This window comes from Pithys albifrons, chromosome 21 (genome assembly GCF_047495875.1).
Source record: "Pithys albifrons albifrons isolate INPA30051 chromosome 21, PitAlb_v1, whole genome shotgun sequence".
NCBI classification, from domain to species: domain Eukaryota; kingdom Metazoa; phylum Chordata; class Aves; order Passeriformes; family Thamnophilidae; genus Pithys; species Pithys albifrons.
Window position 1 is genome coordinate 8,154,270 of NC_092478.1, and position 25,828 is coordinate 8,180,097.

A 25,828-nucleotide genomic window follows, 5' to 3' on the forward strand; every position below is an offset into this window, starting at 1 on the left:
CCCACATTTCCTGGATGCTGAAAAACTCAGGGCTGCCTTGAAAATAATTTTATCCCTCCAGCTAAAACATTATTATTATTATTACTACTCGTGATTCTATTTTATTTTTTATTTTTATATTTTTATTTTTATTTTGTTATTTTATTTTTATTTTCTTTTTTTATCAATTTTTATTATTTTGTTTTATTTATTAATTATTATTACCATTACCATTATTGTTATTGTTCATTATTATTATTATTATTATTATTATTATTATTATTATTATTATTATTATTATTATTATTATTATTATTATTAAAAGCCAATTATGAAAGTGTTTTAAAAAAGTTTGTTAAACCAAAACCAAACCCGAACAAAACTAATGTTGGGGCATTTTTTTCTCACCTTTTAAATTAATAACTTTATTTTTTAAAGTCCTTTCTCAGACTGTTTCTCCTTCAGCTTTTGGTTTTACATTCATTGTCTATCCCAAAGTGCTCCGTGGAAAGCACATTTTTAAGTTCCACAAATTTCTCTCCAGGACTTCTGATTTCTCTGCCTTTTTTAAAAAACTTTCTAAACAAACCAAAATACAAATGAAGGATTTTTTTTCCCTATTTCCTACAACCCCAACAACAACCAGAACCCCCAGATTGCATTTTTACAGCACAGTCAGAGCCAGGAATAATTTGCAGGGTAACAAACCCATCAGGGTAGCAACAAACCCATCAGGGTAGCAACAAACCCAGGTATTTAGAGCAAAAATATTCACTTTATGCAACAAACTCCCAAGCATTTCTGTGTGGTTGGTTCCTTAAACTCTGCCTGAATTTCAGGATCTCTGTGCCATCTGCACTGACTGAGAACCCTCCCTGGTTTCATTTCTCCCACACCACGATCCCCTTTCACAACCTTCACCTCTTTCACAACGTTCAGCTGCACAGGAACAATCTTTTCTCCTGTTTTTTGAAGCATTTGAAATCAAACAACTGGCATAACTTGCTGTTTTAAAAAAAAAGATTATATATATATTTATAAATACATGAAAAAAAGACAAAAGTTGAGCTACTCACAGGCACATTTCCCCCCAAATTAAAGACTCAGGACTGGCCTCTGGCTCAGCGTGATTCATTCTTGGTAACATTTTAGCTCAGTGTGTTCCTGTCAGGGATGACTTGGGTTTGGGAAGAGGTTTCCAAAGGAAGGTTCAGTGATTAAACATGACTTCATTGGGTTAATCATCACATGCCAAGAACTGGGGTGGGAAGAGGAGGCACAGAAGGTCAGGGGTGAGCCCTGACTGCCCAGGCTGGGGTTGGGGCTGCTGGGCCTGAGCGAGGGGAACACTGACCCTTCCACAGGTCCAGGCTCAGGACAACAGGCTGGAGGAGAAGCAAAAACCCCCAAAACTTCCAGGCACAGTGAAGAGAAATGACATGTTTTTTTTCTACCCCTGGAAAAAACTTCAAAGAGTGCACTGACAATCTTGTCTTACATGACAAGGCTTCCTCACATCCCTCTATTTGGTTTTCATTTCTAATTTAATTGCTGTCTTCTTTCTCCCTCTCTAAAGTTGCAGAAGCTCCTCTGCCTTTGAGTGAAGAACAAACATCTCACCAGATTTAGATAAATCTCAGACAAGCTCAAGACAAAACTAACTTTGATAAATCAGTTGTGCCTCCCTCCCATCTGTAACCCTGATTTGTTACAGGGAAACAGAACAGTCACAATTCAGCGCTCACAGGGAGGTTGTGAAGCCTCTTTTCTCCCCACTCCCCACGAGGAGAGATGGTTGATGGAGCCACAGCCAGTGAGCAGTGGGTGTATCCAAGGAGCTCTGACAAATCCCTACAGGAACAACCTTGACACTTCCCCAAAGATCTCTTCCCAAAGCCTGCCCAGGCTGTGCAGTGAAACAGTTTATTCTCTAACACGGGTGTCAGGAGTCCCAGCAAAGCAGAGACAAACCAGCTCCATCCCTGAAAGACACAGCCCAAACTTCCAGTGATCTGAGGCCTGGAGAACCTTCTCTCCCATTTCTTTCCTGCTGTAAATACCTGAAGCACTTTGCAGAAGAAGGGAAGGAACACAGGAGACTCAATTCCACCCCAAGTCCCTCATGGACACGATCCCTGCTGAGCTCACACTGGGGGCAGCCAGTGGGGCATGGATGGAGTGGCTCCAGCAGGAGATCCATGACATGCAGGGGGTGGCCTGGAGGAGACACAAATTAATTTCTGGGAGGCCTGGGAGGGGTTGCACAGGATTTGCTGCTCTGACAGAAAACAGGAGCGTGGAGGAACAAGAGAAACATAAAATGACACAGAGATCTGAGGGGAACGTGTCACACCTCGATGGGCTCCAGGCCCAGGAGGGCACTGAGGCTGCTGCAGAGAGGGATGTTCATCCCAGTGCAGATCCCCAGCCCAAATGTGGGACTGGCAAGTGATGAAAAGTGGACAATCCTTCAAGATCTGAGGATTATATTACTGTTGTAACACTTTCCTACAAGAAAAAGTTGAACTATGCCAATAACAACCTCAAGAGAGCATTTTGCCCCCCAAAGACCAAAACCCATGAAATCCACCATCTCAGATTATCAAAATTGTAGATTCCTTAACATTTAAAAGGCTGCCTACAAAGACAGTGCCCCTTTCTGAGTAAAAATCTGAGCTATGTTAAAAATGAGCTGCACAGTATTTTGTTTCTTCTGGCTTTCTGTCCCAACACAATGGAATCAAACACAACTTATGGGAGAATGACCATTTGTGGTCAGGCAGTGGATTCCAGGATTTCAGAGGACTGGGGGGAATTATTAACTCATTGAAATGAAGTATTAGCTGCAGAGGAGCAGCTTCCCAGAAGTCAGGGATCTCCCAGGGCTCAGAGGGCCCAACACCTCCCTGTGAGGGAGCAGGAGATGGGCAGGGACAGCTCAGGGAAGGAGGAGAAGGGATTAAAACCACTCACAGTCACTGCAAACAGCTCATCACTCGTGGCCATTTCATACAGGGCATCAAAGGCAACAGATCTCCTGAGGAAGCCACAAGCAGGAATATTCTGGTGGCAGCTCATGATGTCCCACTCCATCAGCTCCAGTGACTCCCAACATCTGAGCCTGTGTGGGAAGGGCTCTGGAACTCTGTTGGAGCCTTCTCCAAAATAATCACAGCTTAGAGCAAAGAAGGGGCAAACTAAGAGGGGCTGTTTCCATCCTGATGCCTGCGGAGCAGAGGGTGAGAGGGGTAAGGTTTAGACTTCCTTATCACTCAGAAAACTGGGAAAGAAAGGTCCTGCCTGGGAAACTGGGCTGCCAAAAGAGAAAGGGGAAGGTTTTCAAGGATTGCCAAAAGCAGCCAATGGAAGGGGCACAGCCAAGCAAGGGCTGAAAGGAGATACAAGAAAGGCACTTACACACAATGGGCACAGAACAGACACTCCAGATCCTAAGCTTGGGAAGGAAATAAGCTACACTCCTCAAAAAGTCTGGGTTTTCTGAGACATTCAATTCTGGAAAAGGAATTGGGTGATCATGGAAAAGTCGTCAGAGAAAAACACATCCATGTTGAACACAGAAACTCAGTTTTAAAAAGTATAGTATGAAGAAGCCTGAACAGCAATGGAACAGGGTCTTGGCTTCACAGGGAACTGGGGAGAGGTGAGAGCAGCACCCATAAAGCCTCCCTACAGAGCCAGAGGGCTCAGGACTTGCATGTGGTTAAGGGGTCAAAGCAATCCCCTTATTTGCAGGCAGGGCTGAACACACAGCAGGTGTTCCACACCAATCCCAAGGCAACAAGAAACCAAATGTCCAGTGAATTGTCCCACCAGCCTTTCAGAGGCCAGGAATCCTGGCTGCAGACTGGGAGGGAAACACACAGACTGATTTCCACATCTGTCTGTGCTCAGATTCTTGGGGTTGGTGGCGCATCCGGGGCTGTGCTGCAATCCCAGAGATAAGCGGGAAGATGCTCGTCTTTGGGACCTCTGAGCTTGGAAACTCAGACCTATGAGCAACTACAATTAGTGCCTGTGTCAGAAAACTGAAGATTTTCCACAGAAAATACAGTTTGAACTCATTATCCTCCTAATCAGATTTTTTAAAGTGGTGTTGGAGACAGAGCTGAGGAGCCAAAGTGAGGAGCTGAGTCCTCTGCAAGTCCTGTGGGAGCAGAGCACAACAGGCTCGAGTGGCCATTCCAACAGCTGGCTTTGCTTTCTCTGGTCATGTAACCTGAGCCTGTTTTGGAGCAAAAGTGTGAAAATTCCAAGCAGTGGATCCATTCTACAGTAAATAAGGTCCCCATCAATATGAGCAGGAGTGAAGCCAACCAGCTCTGGATCAGTCCATTAGGAACTTCCAGGTATTAATGTCATTAACCATTTGTACCATGGTAAGAACATTGTATTTCCCTCACTCCTCCCTCCCTCTTTTCGAGGGAAGAACCACCTAGTGCTTCTTCACACCAAACTCCACCTGAGGAGCTGCAGGTTCAGGGTTTCAGGGTGTGGAAGGGAAATGCAAAATGAACACAGATCACAGAGCTCAGGGAGTCTCAAAGTGACTGCCAGCACTTCCCACAGCCAGACTGAAGCTCTCACACTTCTGCATAGAAAGTCCTTTTGCTTCACACCATAAGAATAAAGAAATTTTGTAAAGAATAAGACACAATTAAAGGAAATGGCCTGAAGGAAGAGGAAGGAGCTTGTCCTTTCAGCCTTATCAGATGTGTCCTGCAGGGCAGAGGCCCCTGGAACCACCTCCCCTGCTCCTCTGCTGCTCACTGGGGCTCTGGGCAGCAGCAGGAGCAGTGTAGCCACCTGGACACCCAGCACAAAAACACCAAATAAAGGGATGTCTTTCCTTGCTAAAGCACCACCTCCTATTCCCACCCTGGAGGAGACCTGGCAGGGAGCAGGGTCAAACTTCCCAGAGGGGCTGTGCTGCCTCCAGTTCTGGAGGGCTCCGAGACCAGGCCTGACAATCTCCGGGGAAGAGCAAAAAGCTGAGACTAGAAACTGCCTCAGGTGATGAGTTTTATTGTGATTCCGTAAGAAGATTCCACAGCCACCTACAGAGACAAGAGTGGAGTGAAAGAGCATCTGATCCCCCCTCTGCAGCCTTTGCTCTCACAGGCAGAGCCTGTGCTGGCATTGCCTCCACTGCCTCCCTAAAACCCCTCTGAGCTGGAGCTGCTCATTTACCCCAAACTACAACTGCAATTACTTATTGTGGCCACAGCTCTGCCAACCTACTGACAGCAATTCCAGGACACTCTGGAATTTGAAAAAATTGCCCATTTGAAAAAATTCACTAGAAATGGTCAAGTCCTGGTTTTGGGTGGTTTAAGATCCAGGTGTTGTAGGGAAGGGCTCACAACTGCTGGAATGAAGCAAGTGATTGCTTTGCTCCAGCTACCACCATCAGGAAAGAAAGGGATTTTTGATAACCAGTTGACTTTTTCAATCTCTGATAGACCTGAGAAGTCACCAGCACTGCAAAGAAACACCCTGTTCATCCACATAGAACTCAGAAATAAGTTAAGGTTTAACATCCCCCCCAGAAAGAAAATCACTTGTGGAGCAGAAGTGAGGAATTTCTTCCCCAGCTGACAATCCCTCCAGCACACACAAGTGTTCCTGGGAGCCCAGAAGGGCAAACCTCTCCCTGTTCTGCCTCAGAAGGGGCAGAGATTCCCAGACAGCTCCAAGTGCTCTGCATACCAGACTCGTGTACAACACAGATATTTAAACAGTGTCTGGAGCAGGGGGGGAAAGCAGCCATTTTCTTGGTTGTGGTACTATGATTCATTTCCATCAATTACTGAAGGCTCTCCTTGAAAAAAGTGTTTTGAAGCAGCTTTTCTGACCAACTTTTGATCATTTATTAGTCTTTCTCAGAATATTGGGCAGTGAAATATCAATTATTCAGGGCCAAATTTTCCCCTTAGAAACTTGTGCTGGGCATTTCCAACACACAGAGAACAGGACATGCAAGTTCAATGGCACAATTCAGCTACCAGGCTCTCCACAGCTCCTGTGCAGATGCAGCTTCCACAACCTCCAGCACACCTGGGGATAATATTTCTCATTTGTGTTGTAAAGTGAGAAATTGGTAACTGAAAAAATTCTCCTGATCTAATAGTGAGTGGAGATGTTGCAGGAGAATTCAGATTTCTTCACTGTCAGGATGAGTTCTGCTCCGTGTTTTACACTCTGAACATTACAGGAACAGGGGACAAACAGATGTTGTCACAAAGAGCCACTTGGACCAGAATTCAAAGAGTCATCCCCCATCACCGTCAGAAACGAGCAATGCAGCCCTCACTGCTGTTTTTAGCTCATCGGAGCAGGTGTGCAAAAGCAGAGAACAATGAAGGCAGAGCCTCCCCTTCTCCTCCCCTTCTCCTGCCAGTGCCCACAGAAATCCACCCAGGAGGTGCTTTCCACATCCCTTACTCACAGCTCTTATTGTCTCCCCTTCTGCCTGTATTAACTCTTTGCTGCCTCTTTTCTCAGCAAGTTCTTTAGATGAAGTTCCCTTATTTAAAGCCCTCAGTGACTCATTTCAAAGCTCATTTCGACTCAGTGATTTTGGAGAACAGTTCAAACCGGAGCTGTTACTCAGATTATTCATCACAGTGTATAAAAGACCCACCACACTTCATTAGTGTGCTGTCATTTTGCCACCTCACACCCCAGCACTCACAGGGACTTTTCTACAGGGAAGCTTTAAGGTTTGATTAGTTTTGAATTACTGTTTAATTACAGGTTAAAGAGTAGGAAACCTGCCCCACAGCAATTCAATGCAGGCATTACACAGGGCTGGAGGGTGGCAGGACCAGTCTCGTGGTGACCACCCACCCCAGCACCCTCCTTGTGCAGCACAAGTAACAAAGAGGGGAAGCTGATGAGCAAAGGGGGTCACTTGAAGACCGAGCAAGAGAAATGATGAGTGGAATTTGATGTTCAGTTTAAACAAGTTACTTCTGAGAAAGCAGAAAAGAAAAAAAAAAGAAGTCAGGGTTTCCCAGTTATTGTACACGACCCTTCCACTTCCATTTTTATGATAAATGCTTTACAAAAGCCTGCTTGTGGTCTGCTTTAACTTCTTTTTTCTTGCACCAAGTACCCTTAAAGGTTGATTAAACCAGCCAAGAGGCAGAGAGTCCCTTGCAAGCAGGACCTCATCAGGCAGGAGCTGTTAATTGAAGAACGGGAGAGGTCCGGCTGTCATTTGGCCACGTTTTACGCTGCTCATTAAGTACGATTGTACTCATTAGTGGAACCTAATCATTCCACGGGGGTGAAGTCACAGTGTCGTGTCAGAACACAGCAGGGCTGGGTGTGGCAGCACCCGAGAAGCCCCAGGTGAGGAGGTGGCAGAACCAGGAGGGCACAGGGCTCTGCAGGGGCTGCGGGATGGGCTGGGCTGGGATCCCCACGTGTCCGAGGGCTCTGGCGCCAGCGCTCCCCAGTTTAACTCCCTGCAGGGCAGGAAGGGCTGTGGAGCCCCTGAGGCAGCGCCAGCGCAGCTCAGCTCAGCACAAACCCTCTCGAGTCCACGTTGACAAATTCTTGCGCGAGCCCTGTGGTTACAGGGAAGCTGGTTTCACTCTGACTCACTCCTGCTCAAACAGTTTACTGGAAATGGAGGGGAGGGGGAATTTTCACAGAAGTCACGTGATGGCCAGACAAACCACAACCAGTAAAGGTTCAGGGGAGGCAAAAACAGGTCCCAGCAGCAACTGCCATCCAGGGCACAGATGGCACTCAGGCCTTTCCCCACCAGCCCTGCCTTTCCATGGATTTAACCCTTTCCCAAGCCCCCGTTCTTCCAGGGGCAGGACCCAGCTTGGAAAGTAAACAAACAGCAGTGGCTGATAGTAGCACAGGCAACTTGGAAATATTTTTCCGTGGAAGTTTGGCTGCGTGGAGGCTGCACAGGAGCAAAGCCCCATGTGTAAATCATGAGTTCTTCAAAACGTGCCACTCCATGAAGCCAAACACTTGTAGGCACCAAGGGGCAGATGTGGAGAGGTATCAGGACTTCCCCCTCAGCAGGGGCCAGCTCTCCCCACGTACCTGGAGAGGCACTGGCACGAAAACTTCCTTCTCACACGCTTTTCCCTCAGCTTGAAGTGTTTCAGCGTGACAGAGAAACGGTGGCAACACTCAAACTCAACAACCAGCAAGTGTTGAGGTGCCAAAGGGAGTCCCTGCAGGTGTGGGCACAGGGGCTGAGCACAGGTTGGGAAACTCAAACCCAACAACCAGCAAGTGTCCAAGTGCCAAAGGGAGTCCCTGCAGGTGTGGGCACAGGGGCTGAGCACAGGACTGGTCACTCCCCAGGTGCTGCCCCAGCACCCACAGGATTCACTGCCCTGCACTGAGAGGTGGCTCTGCAGGGCTCCCTGGAGACACCCCTGTGGCTAAAGGGGGAGCTCTGAGAAAATGTTCCTTTGCTCTGGAATGCCATTGGAAGAGAGTTACAGCGATTTTTACAGGCTGCCCTGAGCACTGACAAACTGGAGCTGGGCTGTGTTGGGCTCTCCGTGTGTGCAGCTCAGAGGGGATGGAAAATTACCCTCCTGCTGGGCAGGAGAAGCTCCAGCACTCCCCCAGAGGAGCTGGGACTCACTGGTGAGCACACACTGGGACACAGGAAAGGGAAGTGAGTGTTCCTTTGGAACGAGGGGCTTTTTCTGCAGGGTGCAATGGGAAGTGAAGGACAGACACATCATCTGCTGGCTAAAGAGCTCACTCCAAACCCAGCTCAAGGTCACTCACATCGGAGACTCAGGGCAGAAAACCCAGCAAGTAAACAGCATTTTGCTCTGTGGGGCTCTGAATGGAGCACTGAACCTTTCTGCTGTTTAATCCTCTCAGGTTCCTTTCGTGGTAGGTGTTCTGAGGTGCCCAGCTAGCAGCACACTGCCCCTGCAGACCCTCAGGCTGCATGTTACAGTCATGGTCTGTCCTCACCAGCAGAGCCTCATCTGGTTCTCCAAACTACCATTGTTCCTGAGGAACAGCAGCACAGGCTCTCTGAACAACACACAGAGGGAAACACGTCAAACCATTTGGCTCTGCCTTGTGGGCAAAGAGCAGCTCAGCTACTCTTCAAAATCCAACACCCATTCCCATGCCTTTCAGAAAGCCTGGATGAAATGAGACCTTTCTGCTGAGAGAAGGCTCCTGTCATTTGGCCTTGAGCATTTGGAGCATCCCCAGGACACAGGACACTCACCACATCCTCCGTTTTCGTAAGAGAGTGGGAGAAGCTGACGGAGGTAATAAAAATTGTTAATGAGCAATTTTAAAACAGGCATCACCCCTGCTCGTGAGTGCAAATTGCAGCACAAAGAGTGATAAGCTGTGCTGGAGACTGGGATTTGCAGAGGTCAGAGGAAAGGCAGGCCCGTCCCCCACACACATCCAGCGAAAACACCAGCAGAGCCAAAGGCAAAAAGGAAGTCACATTAGCAAATGGAAAAACCTGAACTGTCAGTTTTATGAGTGCAATACAATTTAATCAGACTGTCAAAGCCTCATGTTAAAAGAGGTTATAGAAACCAAACCACAAGTGGAGTTGGATTTTTTTTTCCCTGGCCATCCATCCACAAAACAACTCGTTTCAATCCAAACTCAATTGCCAAGAAAATAAAATCAAAAGTAGTGGTAAATAACACCATAATTTTTCTTCATTAATTCCACAAGGCCACTTGTTTACTCTGGGCAGTCAATACAGCTCTAGCTTGGCCTGGCCTGACAAAATGCTCTCTAGCAAAAATCTTCCTCCCAAGAATCTCACAGTGTTCTGGAACAGGCTCTGGCTGCTCTCACAGTGTGCACACACAGAATGTGCTGGGAGAGCTTCAGTGCACACAGGCACTCAGGGCATGGACTCCACTGGTTTCTTTGTTGGGGGTTTTTTTACCACAACTTGATGTTTCTGCAGTTAGGGATTTTCTGCATTCAGGGATTACTGCACAAAGCAAAGATTGATGAGAGAGTAAAGAACAAAGCAGAGGCTTTCCCCCCCCTCCACCTCACTGCTGCATCTTTAAAGAAATAGAAGAATTTACTATTTGTAAAAGTAGAAGAACCCTCTGGAACTGTCTAGTAAGGGGGATGCCCTCAGGAAACACAGGGTTTACTGTTAGAATTACTAGATTGCAGTGTTTGCAGACAAACCACTCTCATGGAAAAGCTTCATCCATTTTTTGAAGGCAAAAAAAAAGTATATATTTATCTCCAGAAAGTCCCCTGGCAGAAGAGTTTAAAGACATCAGTGCATGGTAAAGAGCATCTGCTGGTTTTTAACAGCAGTCTCATGACTTGTTTCAACTCAGTGGCAGACAAAACAGGGTAAGAAGGAAAAAATACAGAGGAAAAATTCAGTGGCAAGTAGCATGAGGAAAACGTGTTTAATTTGTTCTAAAACACTATCAATACCTTGTGACCAGGATGCAACCTCCTGACCTGAAGGAAAAATCATCCACAATAGTGAGTGTGCCGGAATAAAGGGAATAAATGACAGAGCAACAGCCAGGGAGGAGGAGCAGTGTGGGGGTGTTTGCACATCAGGAACAACGTTCCCTCAGGCTGGTGAGGGGTCACACACTGCCCTGAGGGGGTCAGTGGCAAGGCAGGCAAATCTCAGCCTGGAGGGATAAGCTGGCACTGCCAACCATCTCCTGGTCCAGGGAGGCTTTACATGCAGCCACACAGCCACAGTTATGGAACAGCAGCTCCTCTGCCCCTGGTGTCTCAGGCCACTGTCCTCCTGCTTTCATTGTGCTGTTCCTGGAAGTCTCAATAATTGTGGCAAATATCTGGCTGCTCTATGGCAGCTACTCCAACAAGCCCATCCTTGTCCTCCCACCACCACAGGTACCTCTACCCAGTGCAGGATCTTCTCCCATCCCCTGGGAACTCCCTCGTGAACTCGCACTGAGTGATTTTCAGCCCGTTTAAGTGGAAGGGTTATTCACCCCCATGTAGCTGTTCTGTGTTGCATTAATTACTGCTCTGCACTGTCCTTACTTGTGCAGTCTCTGCATGTTCCAGCATCTCCTCGAATTCCTGGTACTCCTCATCGTCGGGCTCTGCGCCGGAGAGCCGCGCGGCCCTGGCCATGAAGTACGGTGGCAGCTCCCCGATGGCCGTGCCAGCACCCTGGAAAACAGTTCTCAGTCACCCTCTGCTCAGCCTTCAACACAAAACACATGACACCCCCCGTCCTGGGCACTTTTCAAATGGTTAGACTGTTGGGAGCAGCTGTTTGGACAGGTTTGCTTCCCTGCCTCAGGAAGGCTTCCCGTGATCCCAAACATCCTGCCGGCCCTTTGAGTGCCCGTTTCCCTCGTGTGGCTCCTCTCAGGGCAGATCCCACATCCCTGAGTCAGCAGGGCCCTGCAGTCTCACCCCACCACATGATCCCAGACACATTCTCTGGCATGTGACAGCCCTTTTTCCCGAGTGGCCTCCAGAATAATCTGGGAGCTCCTCTCCGGCGCTGTCACGGAGTTTACTTGTTCAGTCATGAGACTTTGTGCAAGTGTTTATTAGAAAACAGGCTCGAGTTTTACTACAGCTGGGAGCAAGGAAAAAAGGTTAAGCAAAGCTTGATCTCGGGTTTTCCCTCTCCTTCAGATGGGATAAATGCAGCCAAGAGAAGCCCAGATGAAAGGATGGCTGCTTTTCACCACAGGAAAATTAGATTTGTTTTCTCAGGACATCAAATGACTCATCTCAGTCTTGTGGGTAAATGCAACTTTAGCTTACCAAGGGAAAAAAGCAAAGGGAGACAGCTGAGGCTGAACATATGGATAAACAGAGCCTAATGGAACAGGAACTTAAATTAACTCAGGCTGGTTTAAATTTAGGGCAAGTAAGAGCCAGTGGCTGGGCACAGCCCGGGATGTGCCAAGGCTCAGCCCCATGCAGGTGGCTTTTCTCTCCCAGTGAGTAACAAATGCCTTCCTACTCCTTTGAAGCAACAGGAAAGCTTTTCAATGGCCTTTGTTCCTGCCCTGTGTGCAGCTGCAAGCCAGGATTCCAGCTGCTGGGGATACTCCAAAGCAACAGGTTGTGGTTTTCAAGGCAGATCCCTGAGCTGTTAAACCCTCAGTTTCAGCACACAAAGTGCACGGCCTCGTGTGTTTATGCCCTTGTTTTCCACAGAAGAAGAATTGAAACGAGTGCAACAAGCTGAACTTCATTAATCTGCATATTTCTGGCACGAGGGGAAGATAAGGCTGAAAACAGTAGCAATGACACTTCAGAAAAATTAACTTGAGGTTATGTTCTCAGGGTGATGCAAGAACAGAGTCACATTGCTGCTCCAGGCTCTGCCAGTTGGCTTTGGCTTCGTTCTCTGAACTGAGGAAGAGGTTTGCATGTGTGTACTGGACATGAACTTGCTTTAAATTGGATAAGTCACATGCTCATTATTACAAAACATTTCAGAAGTGCAACAAAAAAATCATATGATTTCATGTCTGCTGGAGATAAGTTCCTTCAGTGCATTAAAAAGCAGCAATTAAGGGATCCAAACCACTTAACTCCTTTTGGTAACGTTGGCTGTATTAATCATTTAATGCCAGTTTTATATGGAGATTCCTTGGACTAACTACAGACTGGAAAGGCAAATGCTAATCAAAATTCTTTCACACAAATACATCCAGAAAAGGAAACTGGGAAATGACTCCACTAGAAAGAGTCCTTTAAACAGATCTGATCCTGCTCAGGACACAGGCTGCCTGTTCTGCTAATCCTGAGCAATTAAACACTTTTATTCTTTCCCTTTATTTCTTGTAGAAAACCAAAAAGGCTGCAACACATTACAAATATAGGGCACTATTGAATTCCTTGTCCCTGTGGGAGGGGAGGCTGTGAAAACTGGCATTCAGCTCTGAGATTGTTCCTGGAGTCCTCCTGCAGGCCAAGACTGGTGGAGCCAGCCCTTACAGGGGTGGAAAAGCATCCTTTCCATTTCACCTCATAATTCCCTGGATGCAGCGACATTTGATCCTCATTATGAGCAGGAATGGCCCTCCCTGGCGTGCAGGGGAAGGATTTCAGCCCCGGGAAAGCCCGAGCCTGTGGAAGTTGGCAGTGCCACTGGTGGCTCTGTGACCTGGATCCAGTCCCTGGTGCAGATAAACCCTCTCACTGCAGCCTCGCAGGACACTCGCTCTGGGCAGCTTGGGTTTGATTGATTTGATTTGATTTTAGGCAGGGCTCTGCAAATCCTCACTGGGACTGACCTGCTTTCAGTGTTTCACAGGGGAATTGTGCTGCTGCCACCCCCAAGCACAAGAGGCTTGGCCAGATTCCACTTCGGAGCCCATCAACAAAACTTCACAAGTCCACAGCAAACAGGCTGATCTCTGCACATCCAGTAATCTCTTTGATTTGGTTTATCCAGTATTTATCCCAAGTTCAGATTTTAAGTCTATGTAGTTGTTGGCTCCGTAGCAAAAAACCCCCCAATTTCTGAGCTCACTCAATCCCACCCAGATTAGGAATTAAAATTCATGTTCCAGACTTCAGTTTAAAAGCAAACTTAATTATTTTTTTTTTAACTAAAGGTTTGATTTGGAAAAATCAGCTTCTTCACTATGTGGAATCCCCATTATTTTCCTGTGTAAGTGGAATTTAGTTTAAGAGTGACAGAATCAAAACTAAGCTTCTCCAACAGTTTCCCTAAAAAGTGATCTGGAATTAGGACAAAAGAAACACGCTGGAAGAAGCAGCAGCAGCAGCAACAATTGCCAACTTGATTTGGCTTACAGGAAATTAGTGAGCAATGTTTATGTACTCATGAAACATTCCAAGAAAGCATAACATGGCTGCAGACAGTGCTGGGAGACAGAGGGTGCTCCCCAGGGAGACGCCAGCGGAGACAGAGGGCAGTGGGGAGGAACAGGCGGCCAATCTCAAGGCGAGAACACACAGAGAGGGGGGAAAGAGGGAAAAAGTGGGATGCAAATGCTCCAGCCTGTCCTGTTCCCTGTCCCTTCCCTCATCTCATCCCAGGAATGCAGGAGGCTGTGGCTGCACCCCGTGCTGGGGGGAGGCAGCAGATGTTCACCCTGAGCTGCATTTTCATTTTGCAACCCTGGAAATGTCACTGCAAACGCCAGTTTTGTTCCTCCCGTCCCTGTTAAACAAACTGCAGCACAGGGAGAACATGAAAGAAATAACAAGAAATGTTACATTTAGAGGCTCATAAGTATTTGTATTTAGTTTCTTATCAAAGCAATTCTGTCCTCTCCTTAGGAGTGAAATTTAAGGTGCATTTTGCTTCCTGAGAGGGCTTTGAGTTCACTTTCCCTGTTACTATTTTGACTTTCATGTTGCTACATGTTCCTTTAATCTGTAAATTCAAGTAACCCAGCTGGGATTTTTGTAACTAACACAGCTGCTGATAATTTCAGAAGTTGTCGTGACCAGTTGTCTTGTATATTAAAGAATACAAGGGTAGATAGTGTGTATTTTTAGAATTTCCTCTCTCTACCTTTGAGTTGGGCAACCAAGAATTTAGTAATTAAATCATCAGCTGGGGCAGGAAGTCAGTAGCAAAATAAGGTTAATTTGGCACGTAGTTCACAGCAGATGTAAACTGCAATTCAAAACAATCCATGTGTAATGAAAAAAACATCTTCTCTGACCAAAATCCCCCCTAAATTAAACTTTTACAAGAAGCTGCAGGGAAAAAAAACAGGGAAAAACGGAAAGGAAGTTCCAGTGACAGCGTTTCCTAAGGCCCTGATTCACTCCCAAGCTAACCTGCTTTTCCTGTTCTAAGTGCAAAGTTTGCCATGTGGAAACAGGCAGAGAAACAGAAATTAAATACATAAGAATGTGCAACATCACACTTTTTTATTTAATCCAATCTGTTGTTGCAAGACAGAAAAACACTCCAGCTGTGATTTCAGGGCCTGAGTCCTTCCTATGAGCAACTGCAGCTTCTCTGCACTTATTTAATACTTGGAATTAATCCTTGTTTAGGTGCAGGCAGTGAGAGCTGCCAGATCATCTGGGGGGCAGATCCCCCTCCTGAGACTCACCTTGACATCAGCAGTGCTCAAGTGCATGAGGTTTCTGCTGGTAAAAGATATCCCAGGAACACCCTACTAAAAGGACATTAAAATGACCAGGGCTGGAAGGTCCAGCAGGCAGCTCTTTGTGTTGCAAACACCCCTTCCCACTGCCCTTATTCTGCTAATTCAGGAATTTTTGAGCGTTTCTGGCCACGGAATTCAGTGGCTAAAGCAAAGCTGTGAGGTTTGCAAGCAAGCCTTACCCACATGCAGGCCTCCAGCCTGACTTTGGAGATGATGGCCCAGAGGGAGATGGAGCCCTGGGGCGTGCCCTGCTCGGGGCAGACGATCTGATCCGGGTAGGGAGGCTCAGGGAAGTCCACGGAGTTGCACTCATAGGCAGCCAGGGTGACTGAGGCTATGTGGGGGCCCTGCAAAACAGGCAGTTCCAATGGTGCTTTGGGTTAGTTGGAATAAAAGGTAAAATTAAACACCCCTCCTCTTGTCCCTGGTGCTAAAACCCCTTTAAGGCCAAAACTTAGGGCTTCACTCTTTGGCCACTGATAATGTTACAAACGTGAAATGTTGGGATTTGATTTACAGGTCTGAAATGTTATATGATTATTTACAGATTTGAAGTGCAAAGTTGAGCTGCTTTTAGAAAAAAGGACCTTCTTTGGATGCAGTAGAATGTTAAGGAGCTTTTCAGCTTCTGCCACGTCACTCTATGAGGTTGCCAAGGAGATATATGAAATTATATTAACTATATGTTAATATGTAATAAAATAACAAATAACAAATACAATACTAATATATTAATTATATTATATAGCAATAATATAGTAATTAATTATATTAATAATATATTAATTATATTATATTAATTAATTATATATTCATTTTATTATGTTAATGATATAGTCATTCTATTATAATAATTAATAATAATTAATAATATATTACTTAATATTATATTCATTCTATTATAGTAATTATATATTCATAATATATATTAATTAATAATATAATAATTATATTAATTATATTCTATTAAGAAATAATTCTCAAAACCAGGAGTTTTCAAAAATGTTACAATTATATGTTAATTTTTTTTAATGACTGGATTTAATGACATCTTAGAGCAAACTTTTCTTAAATAAGGATCTCTGTCCCCAGCAGCTTCAGCCCTAAACAAATCACATCTCTCTATCTTAGTCATCAAGGACAGATGCAAAAAGGGAGTTGAAACTTCCCTAAAACTGTAAAGTACATTTATGGCCAACCTGCAAACCTTTCCCTGCACCCCGTGCTGGCCCTTGGGGAATTTAATCCCCGTTCCCTGCCCCTCCCAGCCTGGGGACAAAGAGGTGCCAGGGCCCAGCCCTACAGGAGTGGCTCCCACCTGCACAAAGGTGCATCAAACCTCCCGGACAGCACATTTGCATGGAGGAAATGCCACCTGTCTGAGCTGAGATGCCCTCCCCTCCCTCCCCTGAGAGCTGGGGAGGGGCTGCCCAAGGCAGGGAATCGAGACCTGGGGCTTTCAGTTCCACAAAGTGTGGCAGGACAGAGTGAGCACAACCAGCTGTGAGGGGACACTGAGTGTCACTTCTACAGCAGTAAGAGACGAATTGAATCCCAGCTACAGTGAGACCCCCACACCTTGCAAGGCTTCAGTGGTGGCATTGCCAGCATCTCTTCCCAAAGTGCACTCAGTGAGGGTGAAGCAGATCCTAAAATCCCAGAAGAGCAAGCAAGGACAAAAAGCCTGAGTGAAGCAGCTGCAGGAGCAGCTTCTCCCACCAGAGCTTCTCCCACCATCCTTGAACTGGCTCAGTGGCCCCAAAGCCCTCCTGTGGAGAGCTCTCCCAGTCTCAACAACTGTCTGCAGAGGGGAAGATTTCACAAGAAGTAGCCAATGGAAAAGAAAAGGCATTTCCCAAAACAGCTGTAAACGGCCAACGAGCCACCTGAAGCCTCCGCCAACGGGACATAATTCTTCCAGTGCAATGTAAACAATTCTATAATGGAAAAAAGTTGGAGTTATGGAACCCACAGAAGCCACATTTTAACTGGAATAAGAAACAAAGCACCAAGGGTTCATGTGGAGTGATGAAGTGTGGAGTGTTGGAGCGAGCCAAAGGAAGGCAGAACAATCCCGGGTCCTCCCCTCCATGCCGGGGGTCACAGGGACACCGTCCCACGGCTCCCAGCAACATCCCAACATCTGCTTTTGTTCCAACACAGCTCCAAGCTCTCAGACTTCCCCAAAGCCCTGGTTACCAAGCACCTCAAAACAATGGCTGGCTAAACAGGAGCGGGGTGGAGGAGGAGGGGTGGGAGGGTCGCCGGGTGTTTCATAAGAGAGGTGCCATTTTGCTTTGTATTTAACAATAGGGCTGGTTTAACTCTGAATGGAACACGGAACCAGCTTCCACCAGGCTGGAGGTGCCACCTCAGGAAAGCCCCTGACAATATACTCTCATGTTTTCTCTGCACTCCTCCCTGTGCCAGAAGGATTAACTCTCATACAGTTTTTAATCCTCCTCACAAATAACACCCCTCCACCCTCTCCTCCTCCTCCACGTGTGGCTGCAGTAAATACTGAGGGATCTGCCTTCTCCAACAGTCCAGTTTGTTGGGGAAATCCTTGAAGATGTTCCCTTTTGGACTCTCACTGCAGCCCTACCTCTGAGAAGGGCATTTTCAGAAGTCCCACCATGGCAGAGAGCAAACACCAACCCCGCGGTGCAGATGCTGCTCTCCCCACCAGCCTGGAGGAGCCACTCAGATCCAAGGCACGTGGCATCCTGAACACCAACTGCCCTTCCCTCGCCCTCTCCCAGTGCCTTTTTTTAATTCTTAATCACAGGAGGCACTAACAAGGGCTAACAGAGAGGAGACTGAAAACCATCCTGCTGACTCAGGTGAGAAACACTCGCTGGCCACTTGGGACGACCAGAAGGAGCCTGTGGTCAGGCTGGAATGTGATGTGTTAGAAATATCTGTACAAGTTACAAATGAAACCAGACAAGATCTGGTCATGGAGATGAACTCAACATAAATCTATTTTTTAGCAAGAGCAGTTTAGGGAAGTTTGGAAATCCCTAACTGCACAACCCTAACATCTCAGAGAAGGGAACCTCGAACTCTTGAACTCACAGGCCTTCAAAGGAGTCTCATTCCTGTGATTGAAGGCACCCAAGTTAGAATGACACAGTTAATCCTCAGAAATAAGTTACTTTAAATGCTCTTCTAAGAAATTTCTAGAAAATATAATCTTTTTATCTATAAATTATGCTGGGAAATTCACCCGTGCAAGTAAAAAGATAGAGCAGCCACATGTGAAAAAAATCATGAGTTAAAATCCTTCAGAACATGCTGATCTGGATAATTCATACCACAGAAAGTCTTTACCATAAGGAAAAAGTGGCTGAATATCCAATTAAAAGTGAATCATATTTTCACATTATTAATCATTCTGTGCACCCAGACTGGGAAGTCAGTTAAAGCTCTGAACAAAGCCCATATCAAATGTTGGTTTCTCACATGCCCCCTCACAGCCTGCTCAAGTGATAGAGCACAGCAACAACTACCACTAATTTTAACCTTTATTTTGGAGGAAGGTATAATTTTAGACTGGCTTTAATTTAGAAACATTTCTCAAAGCAAAGTGATATGTCTGCCAGGAAGAAAAATATCACACTGAGGCCTTTGCTGAACTTAATGCACTAAAAATGCATTTTCCTCCACAGACAGGCTGCTCTTCATGTCGGCTTCAAGACTCAGCCCTTCCATGGGGGCAACACGTCATGCTATATTTGATTAAGATAAATTGGAAAAACAAAGGCTTGCTTCTCATGGGAAACATCCTGCCAGCAGTGCCCCAGGCACGACTCATCCCAGACTTATCCATGAAGTCACTGCACCTCTCCAGAAAGTCACACCGTGGCACAGCATCGCTTTTATCCTCGGCAGCCGTGGACAACTGCCCACAAAGAAATCTGCTCTGTGATTAAGAGGGAAGAGCCTGGTCTGGAGGAGGCTGGTAAATATGTGCATTTAGTCTGCCTGTCTGTGGTGGGAGATTAAACTGCCTCCTGACTCTCCAGAAGGCCTGGAATGCAGCGCTGGCTGCAGGGCAGGGTCCTGCAGCACCCAGAGCATCCCCCGGTGCCACCACGAGTGCCCAGGACTGGCACAGCAGCCCAGCACGGCCTTTCAAGGGCTGCATTAACTTCACCATCACGAGGCTGTTGGTTTCTATTCCCACTTCAGCCAGGCCCTGCCCCACGGCACAGAGCTGGTGGAAGTTCCAAGCCCTCAGCCACAGGCTCTGAGTGTGACTGAACAAGAGCCAGGGGGAGCAGGCATGTGGTGCCACTGCGGGCAGAGCAGGGCCACGGTGCTGCTCTGGGGACCAACAGAGAGAGCAGATGCTTTGTAAGGCTGTGCCCACACTGTTTCTATAGGAGCAGAGACTCGTGCAGGGGAAGGCATAATTGGAAGAATCCAAGTTTATCCTCTGGTACTGACAGAAGACAAAAATAATCTGCCAGTATTCTCTCCTTGTCCTTCCCCAGCCACTCAGCTTCTGAAGAATAATCACAACATCTATTCAAACTGGCACTACCAGTGATGATTTGCTTTAGTGGTTCCAGTTAGGTCGCTTTGCACCATTATCGTTATTTCCAACCTGCTCAAGGAAGCAGCGACACAAAAGTATAAAGTTCAGGCTGTGCATAAAAAAAAAAAAAGCAGAAACTCCACGGGGGCAAATGAGGAGAAAGCACAAGGTGTTCTCCTGTCTGAGACACAGAACCGACATGAGGAAGTGGAGAACAGATAAGGAGAACAAGGCGTCAGCACCCCAAAGGTAAAGTCCATCAACCTTCAGGAGGAAGAAAAGGGTGCAACCACCACCCTATTAACTGCTCCACCATCCTATTAACTTCTACACCACCCTATTCAATGATCCACCACCCTATTAACTCCTACACCATCCTATTGACTCCTCCACCATCCTATTAACTGCTTCACCATCCTACTGACTCTCCTCCACCACCCTACTGACTCCTCAGCCTGTGCAAGCTCAGATCACTCGGGCTGGCTCAGCATAGCTCAAATACTGATGTGACACCAGTATTTTGTGGACATCTGAAAAGTCCAGGGCACAGCTGACCCTGAGCAGACAGAGACAGTTCCAGCTTTAGACAGGCCATCCAGACTCTGCCCTATGCCATTTATGGATCTCCCAGTCGCCCCAGTTGGGCCTCTGGCTCAGGAGCTCTGGCAGGCCCCAGTGGGGCACTGGGGGAGGTTGTTGCTTCCAGCTGCTCCACAGCCCCATGCAGAGCCCAACCTTGGACTGGGACTGGCTGTGTCTGCTTGGCTTGTGCCCAGCAGAGCCCAAACCAGCCCTGGTCTGAGCTCCCTCTAAGGCACAGCCCTGAGCTGCACCAGGCAGAGGGGCCGTTCCTGCCAAGCCTGGCCTGAACCAGCAGTGCTGGCTTTGCTCTGCAGGGAACGGGTGTCTGACACATCAACAGGAGCACTGAGAGGGACCAAGACTTCAAATCAACATTTCACTCCTTGAAAGTACCACTTCTCAGCTCAGATTTTTCAAATGCAAGCAAGCCACCAGAAGACTGAAGAAACACCCAGGTTACACAACTAATCCAGCAGCAGGAGTGTCCAGTTTAATTCACCAGCCCCTTCCAGTTCATCAGGGCATCACTGATCACAATGCTGCAGTGTCAAGCAGGGCAGAGCCCAGGTGAGCTGTAAGCAGCAGTTCCTGTCCAGATAGCCAGCAAAAGAGATTTTTTTAAAATTATGTGTTGATTCAAGTATTCCAGGATATTTCAGTTCATTGTAGAAAGCTTAGGACAGCTGGAGGAAGTTGGTTTAAAGGCACAAAGGAAACAACTGACAGACTCAGAGTCACAAACAACCCTCACATGAACAGGCTCCATTTCAACTTATTTTAGAATGAATTTCTGTCTTCTGCACCCTCCGTGTATTTTTCTCCCAGCTGCCTTAGCAGCTCAATAGCAGTGATCTGAGCACAGATATGAGGCAGAACCATTTATTTCCTTTGTTTTAGGCGTGCAAGCTGGAGGGCAGGAAGGACTGGGAATGAACACCTCACTTCACACAAAGAATGCAGCCCGGGAAGGGGAGCAGAGCTGCACCTCCCACCTGGCTGAGCCAGCTCAGCTTCACCTTTACACGCAGAGCCCTTCCTTCTCTGGGTTACTCACAACAGCTTTGAGTGGCCCACGTGGAAAGAGCAAAACCTCTCCTGAGGGCTGGTAATCACCATGAAAACACTCCTGCACTGAAGTCACAAGTAAAGAGACTGAGACAAAAAACGAGAAGAAATTTTGTCTACTTCATAAAAGTGGAGCAAACCCTGTTTTATGAGCTTTTCTTTTTAAAAAGACTTAAGTAATTTTATCATGAGTGTCCTTACAAGCTCAGCTCCTGAAACCAGAGAACTAAAAGGAAATAAGTTTGATTTGAAAAAGTTCTAAGTAGTCCTGGCAGGAAACAGTTTATTTGTGTGGGTTTGTTTTTTTATAACTATTTACACCAACAACACTTTTTTTTCCCAGGATAATGGACTCATTATTGCACAAGCGTCTGGAGTTTAAATCTTCAAATTCTAACCTAAACCAGTTTGGGCAGGGCTGAAACACGACTCGTTTCAGTTGCAAACAACGCTTTGGAAAGGCCAGAGTGTGACCCCTCAAAGCCAGAGCCCGGAACCAATTCAGAACGAAAGTGAGGTGCTGGAGCCACCAGCCCAGACAAACCCAGCAGGGCAGGGTCTGTCACTCACTGCTCCTGCAGGGCAGCTTCCTGCTCTGAAACCTCTGCTGGGCTCTCTTCCCCTGCTGCAGAACACCCCAGCAGGAACTGGGGACCAACCACAGACCCCTCAGCACACAAACCATTCCTGTTGCACCTCCAGCCACACAAACCATTCCAGGCACACAAACCATTCCTGTTGTACCTCCCACCACACAAACCATTCCTGTTGTACATCCCACCATACAAACCATTCCTGTTGTACCTCCAGGCACACAAACCATTCCTGTTGCACCTCCAGCCACACAAACCATTCCTGTTGTACATCCCACCATACAAACCATTCCTGTTGTACCTCCAGGCACACAAACCATTCCTGTTGTACCTCCAGCCACACAAACCATTCCTGTTGCACCTCCCACCACACAAACCATTCCTGTTGTACATCCCACCATACAAACCATTCCTGTTGTACCTCCAGGCACACAAACCATTCCTGTTGTACCTCCAGGCACACAAACCATTCCTGTTGTACCTCCAGCCACACAAACCATTCCTGTTGTACCTCCAGCCACACAAACCATGCCAGGCACATAAACCATTCCCGTTGTACCTCCCATTTCCTGTTGGCTCACCCAGCCCCCCCCACAGCACAGCCCCTGCAGCACTGCCCCCCTTGGCTCTGGGGCAAGCACAGGTCCCCATTTGAGAGCCAAACACACACAGTGCAGAGAGCCAGACTCGCTCTGCACTCTTGGCCGGCGAGGAATTTGCTTCCATTCATCCCATCGGGATCCCCACACAGACGGGCGATAACCACTCGCTGGGAGCACACTTTGCCTCGGCCACAGCTTTTACAGTCCAGTTTCCAGAGCTGAAATGAAACCAAAGCAGAGGCAGAGCCCTGAGAGGGGCTGGCCATGGCCCACGATCCCAGCCCAGCACTCCAGCTCCTGTCCCTGCTCCGGAGGCACCTCCACCTCACCCCAGCATTTTCCACCTGCCCGAGATGTACAGACACAAGACATTCCTGACGAGTTCCCCTCAGTCATCCTCTGTTGGTGATGGGGTGATTCACACTGTTCACATTTTAGTATCCCACCAGGAAAAGAGGAAACATCTCAGGGCTGAGAGAAAAGCCGTGCGCTGCTACAACCGGTATTTAGAGCCATTCATCATAACAGTCTTATTTCCTACACAACCACATCATGATTACTATTTTTAAGGGCTGTTTTTAAAGAATTGTGAAAAACCTTTAATGGACTTGAGGAAAATAAGCCAGCAGACTTGTTTTGAAAGTGTCAGAATGAGAGGGATTCTTGGAAGAGCAGCCTGCTTCCCTGATCCGCTCTGTGCCAGCCCTCAGCTCGGTGCCAAGCACAGCACGAGGATTGTTTCCCAAAAAGACATGTCAAATTCTACATTTGGTGGTGGCCACAGCCAAGGGAGCAGTGTCAGACCAGGAACCAACAGTGCAGACAGGCCCTTCACAACACACAGAACGTTCTCGAATCACAGCAACAGCAACACAAAGCCTGTTATCAAACACGCCCAAGGAGACGTGTGGAGCATGGAGGGGTGACCAAAAACCGCAAATCAAATGTGAACCAAGATGAACCCAGGGCAGTAACACCCCTCCCACACTGAGGCTGCTCCAAACTGTAAACTCCACTCTAACAAACTGCTTCCAAGGGTTCCTCTCTGGGCTGAGCCTGGGATCTCTCCGGGCACTGGAACACGCGTGGCTCCAGAGAGCAGCTGCTGAGAGATGCTCTCAAGAATCCAGACAAATGAAGCTTTTCAACACTGGAAAAACAGCTCAGCAGGCCAGGGAAAGCAAACATCAGCGCCATTCATGTGCTGCATCTCTTGCATAACCACTCCTGTGACCTGCCCAGGCTGGGCTTGGGACCAGTTTGATATGGAAATACTGAATACCGTAAGTGGAGGGGTGTATTTAATCCAGATGCACCTGTGGGACAGCTGGAGTAGTCTGAGCAGGTGCCCACATGCCATCAATTCCTCAGTGTGCCCTTCATGGCACACACAAAGCTGCAAGACTGCACACGAGCTCAGCAGCACATGGGTGGGCCCAAGGGCATTGTTCTCCCAGCATGTAATTGCATTCCCAACAATCTCCCTGTACATCCAGCTTTAAAATGAGCAATTAATTAAAAGCAATTTGGAAACACTCACTGACTCTGTTCTCTATTGCCAGCAAATCCAGGCACTAATGCAGGAGTGGATTTGCTGTTTTGTAACTCTTTGGTTTTTTGAGTCAACAGAAGTTTTGCCATAAGGAAGAAAAGTAATTAAAGTATGTGGGATATGAAAAATAAAGATACACTAGTGCAAAAGTTCACGTGGCGAGTTCCACAGTGAACCTGCCATAGCTCTCATTTTAGAGGGAACTGCTGTGTAAATAACAAAGCAAAACAGATAAGAATTCCTCCTTTGAAAGCTCCCGATGGCTTTGTTTGCAGATGGGTTAAATCCAGAACACTGCCCCCGGATTCTTTACTCCTAAAAGCTGCACCAAGAGCCTTGTGTTGTTGCTGCCCGTCCCCTCTCACAGCCGGAGGAGACACCACGCCGGGCATCACTCGGGATAACTCCTGCAGACAGTGACGGGACACAGCTCGGCTCGGAGCAGAGTGCCGGGCCCGGAGCTCCCGTTCTCCCTCTGCAATAGGGACGGGACACAGCTTGGCTCGGAGCGCTGTGCCCGGAGCTCCCGTTCTCCCTCTGCCATAGGTACAGGACACAGCTCCGCTCGGAGCGCTGTGCCCGGAGCTCCCGTTCTCCCTCTGCCATAGGTACAGGACACAGCTCCGCTCGGAGCGCTGTGCCCGGAGCTCCCGTTCTCCCTCTGCCATAGGTACAGGACACAGCTCGGCTCGGAGCGCTGTGCCCGGAGCTCCCGTTCTCCCTCTGCCATAGGTACAGGACACAGCTCCGCTCGGAGCGTGTGCCGGGCCCGGAGCTCCCGTTCTCCCTCTGCCATAGGTACAGGACACAGCTCGGCTCGGAGCGCTGTGCCCGGAGCTCCCGTTCTCCCTCTGCCATAGGTACAGGACACAGCTCCGCTCGGAGCGTGTGCCGGACTCGGAGCTCCCGTTCTCCCTCTGCCATAGTTACAGGACACAGCTCCGCTCGCAGCGCGTGCCGGCAACTCCCGTTCTCCCTCTGCCACAGGGACGGGACAACAGCTCCGCTCGGAGCAGTGTGCCCAGAGCTCCCGTTCTCCCTCTGCCACAGGGACGGGACAACAGCTCCGCTCGGAGCAGTGTGCCCAGAGCTCCCGTTCTCCCTCTGCCATAGGTACATGACACAGCTCGGCTCGGAGCAGAGTGCCGGGATGGAGCTCCCGTTCTCCCTCTGCCGTAGTTACAGGACACAGCTCGGCTCGGAGCAGAGTGCCGGGATGGAGCTCCCGTTCTCCCTCTGCCGTAGTTACAGGACACAGCTCGGCTCGGAGCAGAGTGCCGGGATGGAGCTCCCGTTCTCCCTCTGCCATCTAGTGGCGACAGCCGCCTGGGCTGCACCGAGGTGTGACCCCTGCGGGGACAGCCCCGCGGGGGGACTGCCCTTCGGCGCCCCGAGGTGCGGATGGCCCGGCACGGTCCGTGCCAGGCTCAGCCCCCTGCTAACAAAGTTATGTGAAATATTCTCTCATGTTCCAAATAAAAACCTTTCCTTACAGTACTAAACTCGGTTTCTTTTCCTTGGTGACACTTGTCCCTGTGATCTTTGGAAGGCTGTTCACCTCCTGAACACCCACCATAAATATTAGGCTGATAAGCCAACAGATAATTCATATTTTCTGTAATTTCCTTCAATGTCAGCTCAGGTCAAGGCCTAAACACTTCACACCCCCAACAGGATGATAATGGAAGTGAGCTATTATGAAATTACCTTTTCTATACTGGAGTAATTCAGGGCTATTTAAACACCTGGATTTTCAAATACAGAGGCAAAGA

The 25,828-nt window shown here is 47.8% G+C and overlaps 1 protein-coding gene across 2 annotated transcripts in view; it reads right to left on the reverse strand.

Annotated features, from left to right (window-relative positions):
* VMP1 (vacuole membrane protein 1) overlaps positions 1-25,828 on the reverse strand; it is a 63,027-nt gene that overhangs the window by 20,552 nt on the left and 16,647 nt on the right. For both annotated transcript variants that reach the window (XM_071574765.1, XM_071574766.1), the window contains 2 exons: positions 15,299-15,466; positions 11,032-11,163 (listed from right to left, as the gene is read on the reverse strand). In XM_071574765.1, coding sequence (XP_071430866.1) covers positions 11,032-11,163; positions 15,299-15,466 — 300 coding nt within the window. The remainder of the gene's footprint in view (positions 1-11,031; positions 11,164-15,298; positions 15,467-25,828) is intronic.